The sequence below is a fragment of the Acanthochromis polyacanthus genome, chromosome 18 (assembly GCF_021347895.1).
Source record: "Acanthochromis polyacanthus isolate Apoly-LR-REF ecotype Palm Island chromosome 18, KAUST_Apoly_ChrSc, whole genome shotgun sequence".
NCBI classification, from domain to species: domain Eukaryota; kingdom Metazoa; phylum Chordata; class Actinopteri; family Pomacentridae; genus Acanthochromis; species Acanthochromis polyacanthus.
Genome location: NC_067130.1, coordinates 35,637,371 through 35,658,096, shown reverse-complemented (window position 1 = coordinate 35,658,096; position 20,726 = coordinate 35,637,371). Strand labels below are relative to the sequence as shown.

Here is a 20,726-nt window from a genome sequence, read left to right as displayed (position 1 = left end):
GTCTGCTCTAGAACTTTCTCCAGTTGTCGGTGGGTCTACTCTAGAACTCTCTCCAGTTGTCGGTGGGTCTGCTCTAGAACTTTCTCCAGCTGTCGGTAGGTCTGCTCTAGAACTTTCTCCAGTTGTCGCTAGGTCTGTTCTAGAACTTTCTTCAGCTGTCGGTAGGTCTGCTCTAGAACTTTCTCCACTTGTCGGCAGGTCTAGTCTAGAACTTTCTCCAGTTGTCGGTAGGTCTACTCTAGAACTTTCTCCAGTTCTCAGTAGGTCTCACAGCAGGTAGGTTTTATACTGGTTGTATACTGGTTTAAACTGGTTTTATATTGGTTTCAGACCGGTTTTAAACTGGTTTTAACTGGTTTTAAACTGATTTTATGCTGGTTTTATGCTGGTTTTAAACTGGTTTTAACTGGTTTTATACTGGTTTCAGACCTTGCACAGCGCCTCTCCCAGCACCCAGCGGTCCATCAGGGTGTAGATGACGGTCACCGGCAGACAGACGACACACATCAGGATGTCAGAACAGGACAGGTTGGCGATCAGGATGTTGGTGACGTTGCGTAGCTCCTGTTGCCGGGCGATGATGAACACCAGGCCCGCGTTGCCTAGCAACCCGATGGCGATGACGGCGCTGTAGGCCACGATGAGGAAGGTGGCCCCCCCACCGAGGGCGGGCACTGGGAGGTGTTGGCCCAATCGGAGGTCTCCCAGATGCCCAGGAGGCTGCTGTCATTGGACATGGCAGGACGGAGGGGGCGGGACAGAACCAGAACCTGAACGAGAACCGGACCTCCGATAGACCAAAGAGGAATCAGAGAAGATCAGCCAGAGATCAGACCATCAGCTGTAGGAAGAAACATTCAGCTCCTCAGCAGTTTCCTGTCAAACACAGAAACAGAGAAAACATCTTAAAAATCTGCTTTTAACGAAAAAAAGATGTTTAAGACAAACTCTCTTTCATTACATTACAGATAACAAGTTCAGTCACAGAAGAAAGGATCAATTTACAGGTGGACCGTAAAAAACAACAGAAAAAAATCTGAAAATCATCAAAAATCTTTAGTTTTACAACTGGCAGTTTGTTCTTTTACAATGTCTGACTGTTTTATTTCATTTAAGTCAGCAAAAATATCTTTGTAGAGGTAGATGCTGTGATTTTAAGGAAAAAATATGTATACAAAAGATTTTAGAAATGGTATATTACAGATAACAACTAGTAAAATGACAGAAAAAATATTTATTTACAATTTAACAAAAAACACAACAATGTCCACAATAAATGGTAATTCATTCTTTCACATCCACCCAAACATTTTTACTGTATTTAAATCGGTCCAAAAATATATTATTTTACAGATAATGATATAAAAAAATATGCATATTAGGCATCAAAAATGTAAATAATCTATAAACCATAAATAGTATTTTTTACTTTTTAATTCAAATTGTGATCCTAAATTTAAACTGTAAAATGCTGTTAAATTTCAATATTTTACACATATTTCTGCAGCTTTTTCAACATTACAATATTTAACCTCTTTTTTAAACATCTTTTCTGCACATTTTTGCAGAAATTAGTGTTTCAAAAACAGTTTTGTCTCATTTCTTTATGTATTCTTCCTGCTGCTCTCCCTACCAGACTTTAGTTGTTCTTTTTACAGTGTACTGAGATAAATATCTTCCTCTTCAGCTGATTATCATCTGAGGCGATTCGTTAAACGGTTGCTGTTTATTGGTTGTGTAAACTGCTTTTATTGGGTTTATTTCTTCAACTCTGGACATGTTTGAAGCAGAATAATAATCTGAACTCTTATCTGCAGCACAGCGATGCTTTAATTAAGCCGGCCGCCTCTCAGACACGTCGCTGCGTCTCGTCCTGATTACTGATTACTCACATTAGCATACAGGGAACATGCTAACGCTAACTGTTATGAGTCTGGTTTTCCTCCGGAGGCCGACCTGTTCGAGCTCTGGGCTGCAGCGTCGAGAAAAAGCTGCTTTGAAACCTTCAGCTGCTTCACAAAGCCAGCTTTTGGTTTTCACACGTTTGTGGAGAAACAACAGTTTGATGCTAATCGTAATTAAAAACATCGTCTGGAAGGAGTTGAAGCATCGACAGAAACTGAAGTAGAGCTGCTGAATGAATCATGACGTCAGTGAAGCTCCAGCAAACAGAATCTAAACTCAACACATTGTTGGAGATCTGAATACTTCACATTGTTTGTACCAGAAGAATCCAATGAACATGAGTGCTTTTTAGTACTAAAGGCAGCAGAAGCAGCTTCACCAACAGTTTATCCCAATATACCCAAATACTCATTAAAAGACAGAATGAAAAAGACTCTGAAAGTTCACAAATGGATGCAAAATGGTCAAAATGAGCAACAAAAACACCAAAAAACTTCAGTACAACAACTGCAGAGAGACTCAAAACACTCATGAATATGTCAGCTCATTGCCAAGATACACAAAGGGACTCTAGAAGACACAAAAGGTCCACAGATTAACTCAAAATTACTCTAAAGAGATGCAAAATAAGACAGAAAAGCACCACAAAAAGACGCAAAACAATTACAAACTGAGCAGCAAAGAGACACGGAACAACTGAAAAAGGTGCAAAAAGTCCACAAATTAAACCGAAGTGGCCACAAAGTGATGGAAAATGACCAAGAAAAGATGCAAAACGGTCAAAATGAGCAACAAAACCATCAAAAAATAAGAAAAACAACTGCACAGAGACTGAAAACAACCACAAATATGTGCAAAACCACTGCAAAGATACAAAAAGTGAATCCAAAGGACAGAAAATGTCAACAGATTAATATATAACGACTTAAAGAGATGCAAAATGAGACAGCAAACCAGAACATAAAAAGTAAAACAATTACAGACTGACTCAGCATAAACACTGCAAAACCACAGCAATTTAAAAAAGGTGCAAAACATCCACAAATTAAAGCAAAGTGACCACAAAGAGACTCAACAGAATCCCAAATAATTGCAAAACCACTGCAAACGGCCACAAAACAACAGTAAAAAGGTAAAACTGCATCTTGTTTGGGTGTTTTTCTGAGACGATGAAGGTAAACCTGAGACGTTCCTGTCAGAAGCTCCTTAAAGAACAGCAGCTGTTTGCAGAAACGCTGCTTCGGCTGCAGGCTCCATCACTCTGCTGTGATTTCTGCACTGATTTGACACGAATGTCGGTTCTCGACACAATACCGAGTTAAAAGTGAACGTCACGCCTGTCAGATGGCGTCTCAAACCTCCTCATCTTTCTGTCTGAGTGGGCTGAGTCTGAAAACTCTGTGAACTGACAGTCTGACATCCACCCACTTCACACCGCGACGGGTTTGAACTTCCTCCTCCAAGACACAAACGCCTCAGTCACTTTTAATGGGAACAACCGAGCGCTGCACCAACAACAGCTTCAAACAGACAGAAGCTCAAAGCGCCTCTACAGCTGGTTATTGTGCTAAAGCAGCACAAATTACACCAAATTCTGAGGAAATCTGCAGCATCCCACCTCCTGATGTTACAGTAAATAGAAAATAGCAGGTAGAATATAGAACAGAGCAAGAACACGCACAAAATATCCACAAAAAGGTGCAAAATGGGACACAAAACCACCAAAAACGGAATAAATCAACTGCAAAGATACTCAGAAAAATCACAAATGCATGCAAAATCATAGCAAAGAGACATGAAACAATTGAAAAAAGGTGCAAAACATCCTCAAATTGAATCGAAGTGACCACAAGGTGATGGAAAATGACCACAAGGACAAGTGAAATGTTCAAAATGAGCAACAAAACCACCAAAAAGAGAAGAAAAAGAAACACAAGTACATGCAAAAACACTGCAAAGATTTTAAAAAGCGAATCCAAAAGACACAAAATGTCAATAGATTAATTCAAAATGACCCTAAAGAGAGGCAAAATGGTCAAAACAACCACCAAAAAATGAACTGAAACAACTACAAAGGTGCTCACAACAACCACAAATATGCAAAATCATAGTAAAGAGACACAAAACAACTGAAAAAAAGGTGCAAAACATTCACAGATTAAACCAAAATGGGCATAAAGAGACTCTAAACAATCACAAATTATCGTAAAATCATCACAAAAAGACATGAAATGACAAAGAAAGTTCAAAATGTCCAGAAATAAACCTCAAATGACCAAAAAAGGATGCAAAAATGATCATAAAGAGGTGTAAAATGATCAAAATGAGTAACAAAACCATCAAAAATGAAGTACAACGACTTTAAAGACGCTCAAAACAACCACAAATACATAGAAAATGGCAATAAAAGTCCACATATAGACGCAAAACAGTCAAAATGTGACACAAACCCACCACAAAAAGAAGTTAAAAGACTACATAACTGTCACAAATAGCTGCAAAATCATCACAAAGAGACACAAAGTGAAAATAGACCCAAAATGATTGCATAAAGATTCAAAACGACCACTTGGAGATGAATATTTATCAAAACAAGACACAAAACTAACACAACTCTCACACTGAACTGAAGTAAAACAAGCGAACATACACTGGGGGTAAATAGCGTAAATAAAACAATTCCCATCTTTGTTGTTTTTAACTGAACGACTGAAGCAGTTTCAGCAGGAGGAACTCACATGCATCATCTAAACAGACTCTAGTCAGCTGATGGCTGCTGCTGGATCTCACACATTACACCTTTAGAACATGAAAACAGTCATCTGTGTGGTTGTTCTGGACCTGGAGCCGTAGAATCAAAGCTGCTCTGATACGAAGACGTCTGCTTTTACTGCCGTCTATCATCGTCTCCTCCTCACAGCATTAGTTTAAAGTGCAGCTCCAGTCGGACCATCGGAGCAGATAATCGGTATTTCTACAGCAGCAGGTTTGATGCAACCTTCTCCTGCTGGACGTCACCTCCATCAGTCCAACCCAACCAGACGCCAACCAGCTGCTCTCCAGAGCCGCTACATCATTAACCCCGTCAATCAAACTGGATCTGCTCAGAAGCTTTCACACCGGATACAACACTTTAGAGAGCTTCACAGAGGAGAACAACAGATTTATGGGATAAACCAGGAACAGGTCCTCCTCACATTAATGTCTGTAGATCAATAAAACATGTAAACAGGAAGTCAGCTATGGAAAACAAATTAAAAGTTCAAATTAATATAAAAAGAGTTGCACCTTTGTCATTATAAAGTTAATTGTGAAACTTCATGAGTCATTCTGAGCATTAATACTAGGAAGACTGCGAGGGGATCTACTGGTGTTTTATTACCTTTAAGGACTGAAGAGGGATCATTTAATCCTCCTGTCCTGCTCTGTCTGCCCCGGAATGTGCATTATGCTGATCATGTGGCAACTTCTTGCAGGGAGAACAGTGGAAGGTGTGAACGGTGTGTGTGGGCGGGGGGTGGGAGGAAATATGCTCCCCCTTCCCAGGGAGGATTCTCCTCCTGCCCTGGGATGTGGACTGATCATTACGCTAATTATGTGGCAGCTTCTGGTTTTACCCAGCACACATCTTTCAGCAAGCCTCCTTAGCATAAGCCTGAACCCTACTCAGGTTCCATACCTTATAGTTGTTGATCTGTGCTTGTTTACTGGTGACAATGCACTGGACATAAATTCTAAATTTTTTGTATTGTACTGTGCTTTAAATTTATTCCGATGTTATAAAACACCCTGTGTACTCGTACTGTGAAGGGTGCTATGCAAATAAAACTTTGCTTACTTACTAACCAAGAGAAATTAGCCAAAAAGGAAGAACTAGCTTTTACAGCAACTGAAACTTCATTGCTTCTGACTCTGCCCTTCTTCTTGAAAGCTTGAATGTTCCTGGGTTTTTCTATAAATATTTTGCATTGCTTAGGATGGATAACCACATATTTATCTTTTTTGTTGAGTGCAAATAAGTAAGAGACACAAAAATAAGAGGATGAAAAATGCTTATTCTAATAGTTTATTTATATTTTTGAATCAACATTGTAGAAAGCACAAACAATATTTACACAATTTACACATTTACCGTGTGTGTGTCATCACACAACTTTTTCAAAACTGGTCTGCGCAGACCTGGCACTCCCATGGCACTTCTCTTTTGCATTTGCCACACGTTAACTTGTAGCAATGCACACATCGAACAGTAGCAGGGTTCTTTTTGCACCGGTGATGGACTTGGCACTTCTGCCTTTTGCCCGGTTCCACTGGTGTGGCAGCCTGTTTGCGAAGATGGTTTTCCTTTCCAATCTTCTTTGATGTCACATAAGACTCAGCCAACTCACAGGCAAGCCGCATCAGAAAATCTGGCCGCCTTTCCGTCCTTCCTGTGCAGGCTTGATATAGCACATGGGCATTCAGGGCTGCCATGTCAACCATATTATAAAACACACTGACAGGCCATCTTCTTGTTCCTGCCCGTACGCTGTACTGCCGCACCATCTGATCCATGGCGTCCACACCGCATTTAGTGGAGTTGTACTGGGTGATGGTGCTTGGCTTTCTTTTGCGGCTGTCCTCAGTCTGAATCACACTGTGCATGCTGCTCATAACGTAGACTGTCTTCTTCCGGCTGGCTGCGTACACTGTCAGTGTTGCATCAGTTGTTGAAAACACCTGAGTGCTGAACTCACTTTGCTTTATCTCTCGAGCTGAAGGGGGAATTTCTCTGCGAATTTTATTGAGTGTCCCAAGAATGGTAGTTTTCCGGCTGCGTAATTTTCTTGCAAGTGAAATTGATGTGAAAAAGTTGTCCGTCGTGACAGTTCTGCCCTGATCAAGAAATGGTCCCATCAACTTCATTACCACACTCTCAGACAGTCTCTCCTCTTTGGGACGGCCAGGTTCTTTGCCAACATATGGAAAGACATTGCAAATATACTTTGATTTCAAGTCACACGCCACCCAAAACTTGATACCAAATTTATCCGGTTTTGTAGCAATATATTGCAGAAAAGGGCAACGTGTCTTTGATGGATAAAGTTGTTCATCGATTGTGATGTGCCGACCAGGTCTGTAGAATGTGACACAGTTCTGTCGAAATGATTCCCATAATTCGGAAATAGCTGCAAACTTGTCTGTCTGCACTCGCTCAGCCCGTGTGTTCTTGCTATCAAACCGTAGGTGCTGCATTATGTCTTTGAAGCGGTCGCTACTCATTGTTTCCATAATCCGTTTGTTTCCATACATCTCTGACCAGTTGTCAGACAATGATGGAACCTTAGTCACCCCTCGCCAGATGACAACTGCAATGAAAGCCATTAGTTCTGGAATAGCCATGAACCAATCCACAGTCTCTGTTTCCCTTGCATGCTCAATTGTGCATGCTTGAATGGTACGAAGCATCTGGAGAGTGAGAAAACAGAGGAAGCTTTGAAGGCGAGTTTTGATCCTTATTCTGGCTTCATGTGTTGGCTCTCCTTCTGCAGCGTAAGGTTCAATAGGAGCGAATTTCAGATGTCGTCCAACCTCTTCCTTGCACCACACTGTGCCATCTTTTGCGGTCTCCGTTAGTGCGGTATCCAGCCGTTTTGTCCTCTTCTGGGGAGGGGGAGCGTCTTCCTCTGCAAATTGAACAAATTTATATCGTTAGCAAAGACAAATGTACCAATGTAGAAAAGAGTCAAATTATATCACATCTTTTCATTGTTCTGTTTATCTTTATTCTGAACTCTGTCAGTATTGTGGCCCTTGGTTCAGAAGTTCACATTTTTCGGGCTCCTTCTGTGAAAACATTGATGACCTCTGATCTAAAATGTGTCATTTTTTATTTAGAAATTTGTAAAAATAAATAAATAAATAAATAAATAAAATAAAATAAAATCTTGAAGTTAAAAAATATTTCCCAAAAGAACAAAGTCTTTGAAATTAAATGTGAAGTATTCTGAAACAGAAATTTGATGTTTGAGAAATCTTACCCGAAAACTGCTCCGAGTCAGAATCTGACTGAAGGTCTATGTCCTCTCCATCAGAGTCAAAAGCGCTTCAGTCAGAATCATTTGCAAAGCCTGCTCAGTAGTGAATCTTCTCTGCATCTTTTTTTTGGAGAGGTCTTGGAGCAGATGACGAACTGGCAGGTTGTCCACTGGGATCTTGTATGTCTCAAATAGCTAATGTAGCTAATGACCACAAAAGTGTTTTTCAGACTTTTTATGCCAATCCCCCCTGGGAAGGGGGAGCATATTTCCTCCCACCCCCCGCCCACACACACCTTTCACACCTTCCACACCTTCCACTGTTCTCCCATCCAGAAGCTGCCACATAATTAGCGTAATGATCAGTCCACATCCCAGGGCAGGAGCAGAATCCCCCCTGGGAAGGGGGAGCATATTTCCTCCCACCCCCCGCCCACACACACCGTTCACACCTTCCACTGTTCTCCCTGCAAGAAGTTGCCACATGATTAGCATAATGCACATTCCGGGGCAGACAGAGCAGGACAGGAGGATTAAATGATCCCTCTTCAGTCCTTAAAGGAGTATCCTAAAAGCATAGTCTTGCGAGTGTTAAGTAGGAAAACGGTTTCTGATCAGAACTAACTGACTGATCGGTATCAACAAGAACCTAAACTCTGATCTTTGTGTTCACAATCACACAGATGTCTTAAATCTGAATGCTTTGACACACAGACAGAAACAATATCAGAGTCGATGGGTCTCAAACTAAAGTTCTAACTTTACTGTCAGATTAATTTAAAATACCAATTAAAAATAGTAAATAATGAAAATGGCAAGAAAAAAAATCTATTAGCAGCGTTGCTCAGTCAACACGGGCAAAGAATTCAAGCTAGTAAGCTAGTGCTACAGCAACTAAATATAGTAAAATATTATTCATTCAGCATAAAGTTAGCTAGCCAGATAGTGCTACAGCAAGCTAATATAGCATAGTGTTTAGCAACCTAAAGTCAGCTAGTTAGCTGCTGCTACCGCAAGCCAATATTATATGACATTAGTAGTTTAACTGAAAGTCACCTAGTGAGCTAGTACTATGTTATATCATGTTAGTTTTGCATAAATTCAGCTACTTAGTGTTACAGCAAGCTAATATAGCACAACATCATTAATGCAGCATAAAGTGAACTAGTTAGCTAGTGCTACAGCAATACAGTACCGGTATAGTATAATCTTATTAGTTTAGCATAAAGTGAGCTCATTAGCTAGTGCTACAGCAAGATATTGTAACACAGTGTCATTAGTTTAACATAACATCAGCTAGTTAGATAGGGCTACAGAAAGATCATAGTATAATCTTATTAGTTTGACATAAAGTGAGCTAGGTAACTAGTTAGCTAGTGCTACAACCATATAGTATAGCAAACCATCATTAGTTTAACTTAAAATCTGCTAGCTAGCTAATGCTATATTAAGCTTATATAGTAGGTATATTAGTTTTACATTATTTTAGATAGTAACTTAGTGTTACAGCAAGCTAATATTAGACCCTCCGGAAAAACGCGATTATGCGATCGCATGAATTCCTGCATTAATCACCAAAATGCCGTTGATTATGCGGGGGTCAATTAGCGCATAATTCCCGCAAGAATCTCACGTTTCCATGAAAAAAGAGAGATATGCGGGTCCGCTTGATTTCACAATTTCCGCATAAAATGAGAAAACTATAACCAATGTAAATGGAGTTGTGAGTGAGTTTTTATGTGACGCCCGGCCTGACGTCATCAGTTCACGCATTCACACACACACTAGAAGCACAATCTGATGCGGAGCGCGGCGCTCAGAGACGAAAAACAAGAATGGAGAATGCTCAAAGATCACATTTACCTACGAATATTTCAGCCAGAGACCGGGCAAAACAGTACCCAGATTTACTGCACGAAAGTGGGGGGGAAACTTTTTTGCAGCCCATGCAACATCGTTCTGGAGCACCGAAGAAAATCAACCGTGTTGCAGGGAGTTTGCTCTACCTCAAAGTATAACTAAGCAGAAAGAATGTTTTATTTCTGAGAAATTTGTGATTGAGGAATGTTTAAGTCATGCTTAAGCTGATAATAAATGAAACATTGGCAGCACTTACTGTGATGTGTCTGGCATGTAGTATGTCTGTTTTTCTTTATATTGCTCTTTTTCATTCAGTGGCAGCCTAGTAACAGGATGTAGGAGAAAAATCACCTTTTTTTCCTAGTTCTTACATATTTCGCATCTTTTTGCATATTTCACAACTATTCGCATACTTTGCAACTTTCCGCAATTTCCCCGCATAAAATGGCATAAAAACCCAGCATATTTATTCGCATAATCAAGGATTTTTGCCCGCGTTTTTCTGGAGGGTCTATAATATAGCATAACATTATTAGTTTAACTTAAATTAGCTAGTTAGCCAGTGTTACAATAAGGTAATGTAGTTTAATGTTATTAGTTCAGCTTAAAGTCAGCAAGTTTGCGAGTGCTACAGCTAGATAATATAGGATAAAGTTATAAACTTAACAGAAAGTCAGCTTGTTAGATAGTGTTACAGCAAGCTAATATAGCAAAACATTAGTTTAACTTAAAATGGTTTAGTTAGCCAGTGTTGTAAGGTAATGTAGTTTAACTTTATTAGTTTAGCATAATGTGAGCTAGTTAGTTAATGCTACAGCAAGCTAATATAGCATAACATTGTTAGTTTAACTTAGATGAGCTAGTTAGCCAGTGTTACAACAAGGTAATGTAGTTTAGCGTTATTAGTTTAGCATAATGTGAGCTAGTTAGTTAATGCTACACAGGATATATATAGCATAGCATCATTAGTTTAACATAAAAGCAGCTAGTTAGTTAATGCTATAAGATGATCATATCCACTATGATAGTCTAAATAAGAAAGAGTAAAATGGAGTGAAATTAACCTGAATTTAAAACTACACAGAATGTATTCAAAAGGCAAAACATGCAAACAAAATGAAATGTAGTAAAATGTGACAATATATGTAGGTACAAGATTAATTAATAATATAATTTCAACATTGTCTGTAGACCACCCTAAGGTCAGTTTAAAGCTTAATATTTCAACACCTGCAGCTGCTTCCAGGTCCTCAGACTGAATCCTGCAGCTCAGAGTGTTAAAGCTAAAAGCTGCAGACTGAAGGCTGTGAAGAACCAGAGGATGTTAAAGGAAGCATGGTACCAAATATCCTGCTGCAAGGCCACGAGGTGCTTTAAAAACACTTTGTGTAATGTGTTGTCTGCAGCGCTGTGAATCAGCTGCAGATGATTTATCAGCTTTCTGTGTGGACCAGACAGCAGCTGTCAGGACCGTTCAGAATGAAAGTCCCTCTGTGACACCCAGAGACAGAAACGGTCGCACTTCAGAGATATTTTTAAGGTGACAGAGTGCAGATTTATCAACAAACCTTCATAATAAAACCCTTTAGTCTGGTTTTATCCTGTTTAGCACTTTGTACCACTGTTCAGAAAGCTGCAACATAAATAAAGTTTATATCATTATGATTATAAGTATTACTACAAGCTTTTAAGTACTGATCTCTGAGTTCTGGGGGCTTTCTTTCTGAGCTATGTAACTTTAGCTGGAATTTGAGCTTTTTCCTTACATCCCGACATTAAAATCTAGTTTAATTCATCAGGAAACTCATCTCTGTAAAGCTATGTGGCATCGGTGTAGCTGTGGAACCAGATGTTGGAGTACAGATTAAAAAGTAGTGTGGACCTAAAATTGACCCCTGGGGAACTCCACAGGTTATTTAAACCCAATCTCTTTTACAGGTGGACGCTTTGTTACTTAATAGTTTCAGTAAAGTGCAGCATTGTAAATCAGTGTTTAACACATTCTATCTAGTTTTTATTTCACTTCATTCTTGAGTGATTCTGTTTTGAATTTTTTTGTATAGAATATCATACAAAGATCAAAATTTTCTTTACTGTTTCCGTGACTGTCTTACAGCACTTATTAATTAGCTGACTTTTTGGTAAACTAGTACTGTTATTCGAGTTTATCTTGCTCTAAGATGAGCTAACTGGCTAACTAGCTGACTTAATACTAAATTAATAAAGTGAAAAACTATATGTTATCTTGCTGTAGCACTAGCTAACTAAACTAACCCTCTGGACACACTTTCACGGTCGATCTTTGCTTGAATTTACATTTGTGCACTCGTTGGACATCATTAAACATCACAGCTACCTTGTCATGGTGCTGCTTTACCAGCTGAACTCCCACAATGCTCTCTGCTTGTCTACATGAACTGTCTGTTGTGAAATAGACATTAGTTAACAACCTAAGCTGAGCTTACTTTCTGCAGTAAGTTCAGGCTGGATGTCATTAATCAACACAGAAGTCTTTGTCATGGTGCCCCTTTACTACCCCACTGTGGTTTCTGCTTGTACACATGAACTTTCTGTAGTGAAATAGACATTTAAAACTATCAGTCATGAGTTACTTTCTTATTTATTTGGACCTGACAGTGCATATTAATGAACATAATAGTTTACACAAGGTTGCAGTAAATACGCCAGATTTAGAACAAGCATAACATAACATAAAAGAAACACAATGCAGGGTTACAGATGTATACAAAACAATAAAGTAAGACAAAGACAACAGCAATTAACACTGACTGGGTTAAATCTACCCTAAAGTGCTGACTATTGTAGAAATACGCTTTCTAGGTAGAGCCTGTCATTAAGTGCAAATAGTTAAAAAGCCTGTTAGTTAAAAGTGCCTGATTTTAAGGTGAATAAATTCCTCAATGTTCACACATCTGACTGTCAATCAGCCATGTCTTCTACGGTGTCTTAAAACTGACAGAGGTGGATCTTTCTCTGATAGCTGTAGGCAAAGTATTCCAGTCTGTACAACCTTTAATAGATAAGATATGCTGTGCAAAGGAGGACTTTCACAACTGTAATTCACAATCACTCCTGGCGGCTGACCTTGTACTACTAATACCATTTTTCTTTTTGAGAATATCCCCCAGAGGCAGTGGATCCATCCCATTCATAGTCTTATCGATTCAGCAAGCACTTTCAAATGATTTGAAACTCTCAAAGCTTAGAAATCGATATTTCTTTAAGATTGCACAATGATGGAATGACCGTGTCTTCTTGTCAAACACCTTGATAGCTTTTTTTATGAAGCTGTTCAATGGGTTTCAGAGCAGTGAAACTAGCAAACCACCAGGCTGTGAAGCAGTAAAATACGTCCAGAATGACTCAAATTTGACCTCGTAAAATAAGTATGTTCCCAAAATTTTGTGAGAGTTTGTCAAAACTTACCTGCAATATGCGCAAGAGGACTAGAAATGACTCCAATTTGTCCAGAACTTGCTCAAAAAAAATCCTCTTTAACTGTTCAGAACCTGTCCAACATGAGCCAATGGTCTGGGATGGCTGAGAACCAACGCTGATCATCACGTAACCGCGTTCTTTGATGAACTAATAACAGCTGGAATAACGATCAGAGAACTCCTTACTTGATCTGAACATCAACATCTCCATGATTCCTTGGGTTTATAAACACACAGCAGGTGGCGCTATCATGAATGTGAAGCTCAGTGATTCTTTTATTTAATAGTATATATCTTCTAAACTCTGCAACTTCCATTTAACTTTGAAATGTACCGTCAATAATACATTTCCTCCTCAGGTCCACGCTCACGTATTTCCTCACTTCAGACATTCTCGTTTTATCTCGGTCTGAATGTAAATCTGAGCTCTGTCCAGTCGGTTCGATAAGCGTCAGGTTGTGTAAATGTGTGGATTCATTCGGTTTCTGTTTGTGACACCACGCGGGGAGAAAATGGAGGATTGATGCTGTCGACCGTCTGCTGCAGATAAACACTTGATTGATCCGAAGCATTAATTCCAGACGGCGTTCAAGGACGACATCGACTCGCTCAGAACTCCTCTGTGAATTTATGAAAGAGGACATGTTGAGGAATAAAACGGGAAGGTGAGGAGACGTGGGACATGACGTGGATCGGTGAGGAGGTCTGAGGGTCGGCCGTTCTGCCTCTTTGCCCCTCGATGACGTCGGTGGCCTTTGGTATTTAACTTCCTCCATTTCTCTGGTGTCTCTACCTCGGCTGACCTTCACCGATCTGCAGCTGCCAGTGAATCCCTGCAGACCCACTCCTGTTATTTTACTGCTTCTGCTTATCTACAAAACATCTGATCTGAAGCTTCACTCTGGGAATGCTGCTGTTGACATTTAAAAATGCTTGAGATTCCGAGTTCAACCCTGCAATAATACTCATAAAAGCTCTTAATTTCTCCTCATAACAGCTTCTCAGCATTTGTCTCCGTCCATTAAGCTTTTCTTCTGGATGAATCATCGACGTTTATCTTAATTCCCAAACGTGTCGTGCTAAAAAACAGCAGAACGTAAACAGAAAACCCAATAAAAACCTCCATTATCTCCCAGATATTAAAGATTCATCGTTTCACCTGCGTGGAGAATTAGACCCCATCTTTTCATAAATCTTCCCTTGGAGCCAACGGATCATCGGTCGAGTCCTTTCTGGCCCGGATCTTTGGATCGGTTCCGGTTTAATTAGGTTTTCTGATGAGATAACGTCCAGAGAAGATGAACTGGAACTGGAGCTGAGTCACTTCATAACAGGTGATTAAGGTGATGGAACAGAGTGGTCCAACTGGATCCAGACCTAGGCTTCCACTGGTTTTAGATCAGATTTAGACTGGGATCTAGAATTAGTTTGAGGTTGTTCTGAACCTGTTTTAGGCCGACTTTGATCTGGTTTAGACTATTTTTTGACTTCTTTCTGATTTTAAATAGTTTTAGGCTGGTTTTCAAACTGCTTATGAACTGGTTTTAGACTTAATTTTAGACTGGTTTTGGACGACTTTTAACATGGTGTTGGACTGGTTTTAAATGTGGTTTTGGACTTGTTCTCCACTGGTTTAAAATTAGTTTTAGACTGGGATCTACAATTGGTTTTAAACTGGTTTTGGCCAGTTCTGACCCTCTTAAAGGCTAATTTTAGTCTGGTTTACACTGACTTTGGACTGGTTTGGAATTGGTTTTAGACTTAGTTTTGGACCAGTTTTACAGCTGTTTTCAGCTGGACTTGGACTGATTTGGAAATGGTTTTGGACTGATTTTAGATTGGTCTCAAACTTTTTCCAACTGGATTGACACTTACTTTTCAACTGCGATATAGAATTGGTTTTGAACTGGTTCCAGACTGGATGAATCCTGGTTTTAGACTAATCTTAGACTGGTTTTAAACTGGTTTCAGTCTTAATATTTTAATACGTACATCCAGTTTTGTGTGACTCCTCATTTCCTTGGATCTTTATTACATCAGAGAATAATTCCTTCTGACCTTCAGAGACACAACAGACTCGTTTTGAATCCGTCATACAGAAATCATCCAGAATAAACAAAACTGTTTTCTGCAGCTTCGTCCTGGAGGCTCCTCGGAGGGTTTAACGCTGCGACTGTTCAACGTCGTGTTTTCTGGGTATAAATAACTGCAGTGTTTCCTGATACAGTTCTGCTGTTAATCCGGTTTGGATTAAACCTCAGTACAGTTTTACTGAGCAGCAGCAGCAGCAGAAGAAGAAGAAGAAGAAGCGTTTTGTCAGCGAGGTCACGTCCTGATGTTGTTTTACTCCAGGCTTAGTTCTGACTGTTTGCACACATTCAGACGTTCAGCTGCAGGAGATGAAAACAGAAAATGTGATTCTGGAAAAACAAACTGTGGAAATCTGGCAGCAAGAGAGACCGAATAAAAACAAAGAAACAATGGAATACTGCAGCAGTTAAAAATGATTTTAAAATGTGAAAATACATTTCTGTAAAACAGTCATTTTTAGCAGATTTAAATGCAGTAAAAATGTAATTCTACATTTAAATGTTGTAAAATAAACTACTCTGTAAAAATTCAGATTTTGACTTTATTTACAGTTTTGTGCTGATTTTTAGGATTAATTTGGATTTTTTTCTGTGATTTTACTCAGTATTAACTGTTGTTTCACAAAAATAGTTAAAACCAGAAAAATAACAATAGTAAAGAGATTTATTAAGCTCAAGCTGTCCAAAAAATAAAAAAACAAGAATGGAATACTGTAATGTACAAAATATTTAAATTACTGAAAATAAACAGTAAATGTCTGTAAAACTATAGATTATTTCAGCAGATTTAGATTCAGTAAAACTGTAATTTTACATTTAAATGTTGCAAAAGAGTGAAATAATTTTGTAAAATGCAGCTCTTGGACATTATCTACAGTTTTTCCTGATGTTTTACCTGTACATTCTCCTGTTTTCTGTTTGTTTTTCCTTCTTTTCTGTCATTTACCAGCGTATTGTTTTCTTTTTTCCAGCGTCTGGGTCATCGGGGTGAATCCAACCTCCAGGTTTGGTGTCGGCTGTGATCTGAAGAGACTCTGAGCTCCAGGAAAAACATTTTCACACAGCGGGGTTAAAATAGACGCCGAGGACGAAGACAAGGACGAAGAAAGAGACGGAGTCAGACGACGATCAGGAGGAGGACGGGAAAAGATTTAGAACCATAGATTCTGATGTGAAGCGATTCTACCGACAGACATGAACAGAACCTGAACAGAACCTGAACGGAACCTGAACAGAACCTGAACGGAACCTGAACGGAACCGAATCCGACCTCAGAAACATGGAAACCTTCAGTGTCTGTGTCGTCTGTTTAGTCTCTTTGTGGTCGTTTTCTCTCTCATTGTCTCATTCTGACTCATTTTGTGTGTCTTCTGCATCCTTTTGTGTCTCTTTTTGGCTATTTTGTGGATTGTTTTGGGTCATTTTGTGTGTCTTTGTGTGTTTCTTCATGTTTGTTTTGTGTCTTTTTAGTGTTTTTGTGGTTATTTTGTGTCTCTTTTTGTATGTCTTTTGTGTCATTTTGTGTTTCTTTGTGGTTGTTCGTGTCATTTAATGTCATTTCCATTGTGGTTGGGGTCTTTTTTGTGTCTTTCGCATTGTTTTGGGTATACTTTTGGCTCTTTTGTGTTTTTTCTGGTCATTTTGTGTCTCTTTTATGCATTGTTGTGTTTTGCCACTATCTTGTGTTTCTTTGTGGTTGTTTTACATCTTTTTAGTGTCACTGTGTGTCATTCTGTTGTGATTGTGTGTCTTTCGTGTATCTTTTTGGCTATTTTGTGTTTTTTTATGGTCATTTTGTGTGTTTTCTGTAATTTTGTGTCTCTTTGCAGCCATCCTGTGTTTCTTTGTGGTTGTTTTGTGTCTTTTTAGTGTCATTTAATGTCATTTTGATTGTGGTTGTAGTCAGGTTGTGTCTCTTTTGTAATTGTGTGTCTCTTTGTGCACATTTTACGTCTGTTTCGTGTACTTTTGTGTATTTTTAGTGTCATTCAGTTTTTTGTCATTTTGTGTGTCTTTCACATCCTTTTGGGTATCTTTTTGGCTCTTTTGTGTTTTTGTGGTCTCTTTTGGTATTTCTTTTGTGTCATTTTTCTTTTCTTTGTGGATGTTTTGTGTCATTTTAGTGTCATTTAATGTCATTTTGATTCTGGCTATAGTCATTTTGTATCTTCTTTTGTGATTGTGTGCCTTTTTGTGTAATTTTGTGCCTTTTTAGTGTCACTGTGTGTCATTCTGAGTTTGTTTTGTGTCATTTTGTGTGTCTTTCGTGTCTTTTTGCATATTTTTTGGCTTTTTGTGTTTTTTTCCAATCTTTTTGTGTCTGTTGTTGTTGTTTTGTGTCATTTTGTGTGTCTTTCGTGTCTTTTTGCATATCTTTTTGGCTTTTTGTGTTTTTTTCCAATCTTTTTGTGTCTGTTGTTGTTGTTTTGTGTCATTTTGTGTGTCTTTCTGTCCGTTTTCTGTCTCTTTGGTGTCATTTTGCTGACCAGATGTTGTGTTTTTTGTGTTGATACTCTGTAAAATTGTGTAACAGTGTTTTGTAGCTGCAGCGGTTGACTCATTTGTTGTTTTTAGTCTGAATAAAAAAATCAGCTCAAAGTTCTTTGGTCTCCGGAGCACAAAAATAAAACACATCTCCTCGTTAGAGCAGAGAACTGTGGAGATCAGAAACCTTCAGAGACGTTAACAACATGTTTTCTACTTTCTCTTCAACTTTTCTGGTTCTGAGGAACAAAATGAACCCTGAACATATTTTTCTTCCACTACTGAAGTCAGATTTTTACTATTTTTATGATTTCTTCACAGTTTAAACAATTTACTGTCATTTAATGTATTTTTAAAAATATACTATCACAGATAAATTGACAGAAATAGACATTAATTTATACTTTAACTGTGAAGAAAATGTATGTTAAGGTTTAAAAAGAAAAATAATTTAACTATTTACATGTTTTTCGTCTTTTGTTAAATTATAGATAATATCTGGTAGAATTTCAGAAAAAAGCGGCTGTTAGGAGCTGTGGTCTGAAGGTCACGGTGGAAACCTTTCAGGTCTGGTTGGCTCTTTGGGTAGTTAAGAAGCTCCGTGGTGGCACCAGGTGTGCATGAGATCCTCCCTGAGATGCTGAAGGCTCTGGACATTGTTGGACTGTCTTGGCTGACACGTCTCTACAATGTCAGATGGACATCAGTACCTGTGGAGCAGCAGACCGGGGTGGTGGTTCTCATCTTTACAAGTGAGTTCCAGCTATCAGGGTATCACACTTCTCAGCCTCCTCAGCAAAGTTTCCTCTGGGTGCTGGAAGGAAGGCTCTGACTGATTGTAGAACCTCAGATTCAGGAGGAACAATGAGGATTCTGTCCTGGTCGTGGAACGGTGGATCAGATCTTTACTCTGGTGGAGCTGCTGAGGGGGTCATGGGAGTTGGACCTGCCGGACTACATGTTCTTTGTGGATCTGGAGAAGGTCTACGACTGTGACCTCTGAGGACCTCTGAGGGGTACTGAGGGATTATGGGGTACCAGGATCACTGATACTTAACCGTTCAGTCCCTGTAGAACCAAAGTGAGAGCAGTGTCCTCATACTCAGCACAAAGTCAGACTGGTTTCCAGTGGGTGTTGGACTCCTCCAGGGCTGTTCCTGGTCTCTGATCCTGGTTGTGGTCTTCATGGATCTCAAGGATCAGCCGGGGTGAGGAGGGCGTCTGGTTTGGGGACCTCAGGATCTCTGCTTTTTGCAGATGATGTGGTTCTGTTGGTTCCTCAGACCTTCAGCAGCACTGGAGCGGTTTGAAGCCGAGTGTGAAGTGGTGGAGATGAAGATCAGAACCTCCAAGTCTGAGGTCATGTTTCTCTGATAGAAACCGGAGGATTGGTCCCTCTGGGTTGGAGGGAGATACTTCACCAAGTGAACGAGTTCAAGTATCTCAGGATCTTGTTCAGGAATGATGGAAATTGGAGCTAGAGATGGACAGGAGGATCGGTGCAGCGTCAGCAATAATGGAGGCGTTGTACCAAACCGTGGTGATGAAGAAGGAGCTGAGCCTCAAGGAGAAGATCTCAGTTTACCTTCCATCTACGTTCCAACCCTCACCTATGGTCATGAGCTCTGGGTAGAGACCCAAAGAATGAGATCGTGGATACAAGCGTCTGAAATGAGCTTCCTCTGTAGGGTGTCTGGGCTCAACCTTAGAGATAGGAGGAGAAGATCAGACATCTGGAGGGAGCTCAGAGTAGAGCTGCTGATCCTTCACCTCTGAAGGAACCAGTGGAGGTGGTTTGGACATCTGATTCAGATCCTCCAGGGAGACTTCCTCTGGAGGTTTTCTGAGCACGTCCTCCTGGGAGGAGACCCCGGGGTAGACCCAGAACCCTCTGGAGGGATTATATATCTCATCTGGCCTGGGAACACCTCAGGATCCTCCATGAAGAGCTGAAAGTGTTGCTGGGAGGAGGAACATCTGGAATGATCTGCTTCATCTGCTGCCTCCATGACCCATGGATGGATGGATGATGGATGGATGGATGGATGGATGGATGGATGGATGGATGGATGGATGGATGGATGGATGGATGGATGGATGGATGATGGATGACTGGATGGAGGGATGGATGGATGATGGATGATGGATGACTGGATGGAGGGATGGATGGATGATGGATGGTGGGATGGATGATGGATGGATGGATGGATGATGGATGGATGAATGGATGGATGATGGATGAATGGATGGAGGGATGGATGGATGATGGATGATGGATGAATGGATGGATGATGGATGGATGAATGGATGGATGATGGATGAATGGATGGAGGGATGGATGGATGATGGATGATGGATGAATGGATGGATGATGGATGGATGAATGGATGGATGATGGATGATGGATGGAAATTCTGAAAAAAACATTTATATGTTAACCAAGAACTTTTTTTAAAACAAGTTGTTCTTTTATAATGCGGAACAATAAACTTACACTATTAAACTGTATTTAAATCTGCAAATAAATCCTAATTTAACAGATATTTGTTGTTATTTTCACAGTATTTCACTGTTTAGTCAGATCTTCATTTTTTTTCTGTGATTCTTTTCTTGTGCTCATCAGAGGATGTAAATGCTGACAGATGGAGGCTGTTAGAGACAATAATCCACCTTAAAACGGTTCATTTGGAGATGCTAATTCTCAGCTGAAGGCTGTGAACACACTGATGCAGTAGAACCGGTTTGTCTTCACTGATCCTCTAATGATCCTCTAATGGATCTGCAGGTCTTCTGTCCTCCTCGCCTTGGATTTGTAGAAATCCTGAGATAACGAGCAAAAGGATCCTCCCCCTCAGAACAACCATCGATCTGCTGCAGCTCCTCTCAGGTTTTATCCATCACTGTTTTCTCTC

The 20,726-nt window shown here is 39.8% G+C and overlaps 2 protein-coding genes across 2 annotated transcripts in view; both read right to left on the bottom strand.

The window, feature by feature from the left end:
* Positions 1 to 20,726, bottom strand: part of LOC110961021 (neuropeptide Y receptor type 1-like) — a 51,514-nt gene that overhangs the window by 11,104 nt on the left and 19,684 nt on the right. The window contains 2 exon segments of the mRNA XM_051938710.1: positions 430 to 659; positions 662 to 876. Coding sequence (XP_051794670.1) covers positions 430 to 659; positions 662 to 737 — 306 coding nt within the window. The 5' untranslated portion in view covers positions 738 to 876.
* Positions 5,959 to 10,771, bottom strand: LOC127530883 (uncharacterized). The gene is made up of 2 exons (XM_051938708.1): positions 7,926 to 10,771; positions 5,959 to 7,571 (listed from the first exon to the last, which is right to left on the bottom strand). Exon 2 carries the CDS (start codon positions 7,351 to 7,353, stop codon positions 6,064 to 6,066), a length of 1,290 nt encoding a protein of 429 aa, XP_051794668.1. The 5' UTR covers positions 7,354 to 7,571; positions 7,926 to 10,771; the 3' UTR covers positions 5,959 to 6,063.

What these genes read in the sequence shown, in the direction of transcription:
- LOC127530883 (XM_051938708.1), bottom strand. Translation starts at nt 7,353, where the DNA reads ATGCTTCGTACCATTCAAGCATGCACAATTGAGCATGCAAGGGAAACA.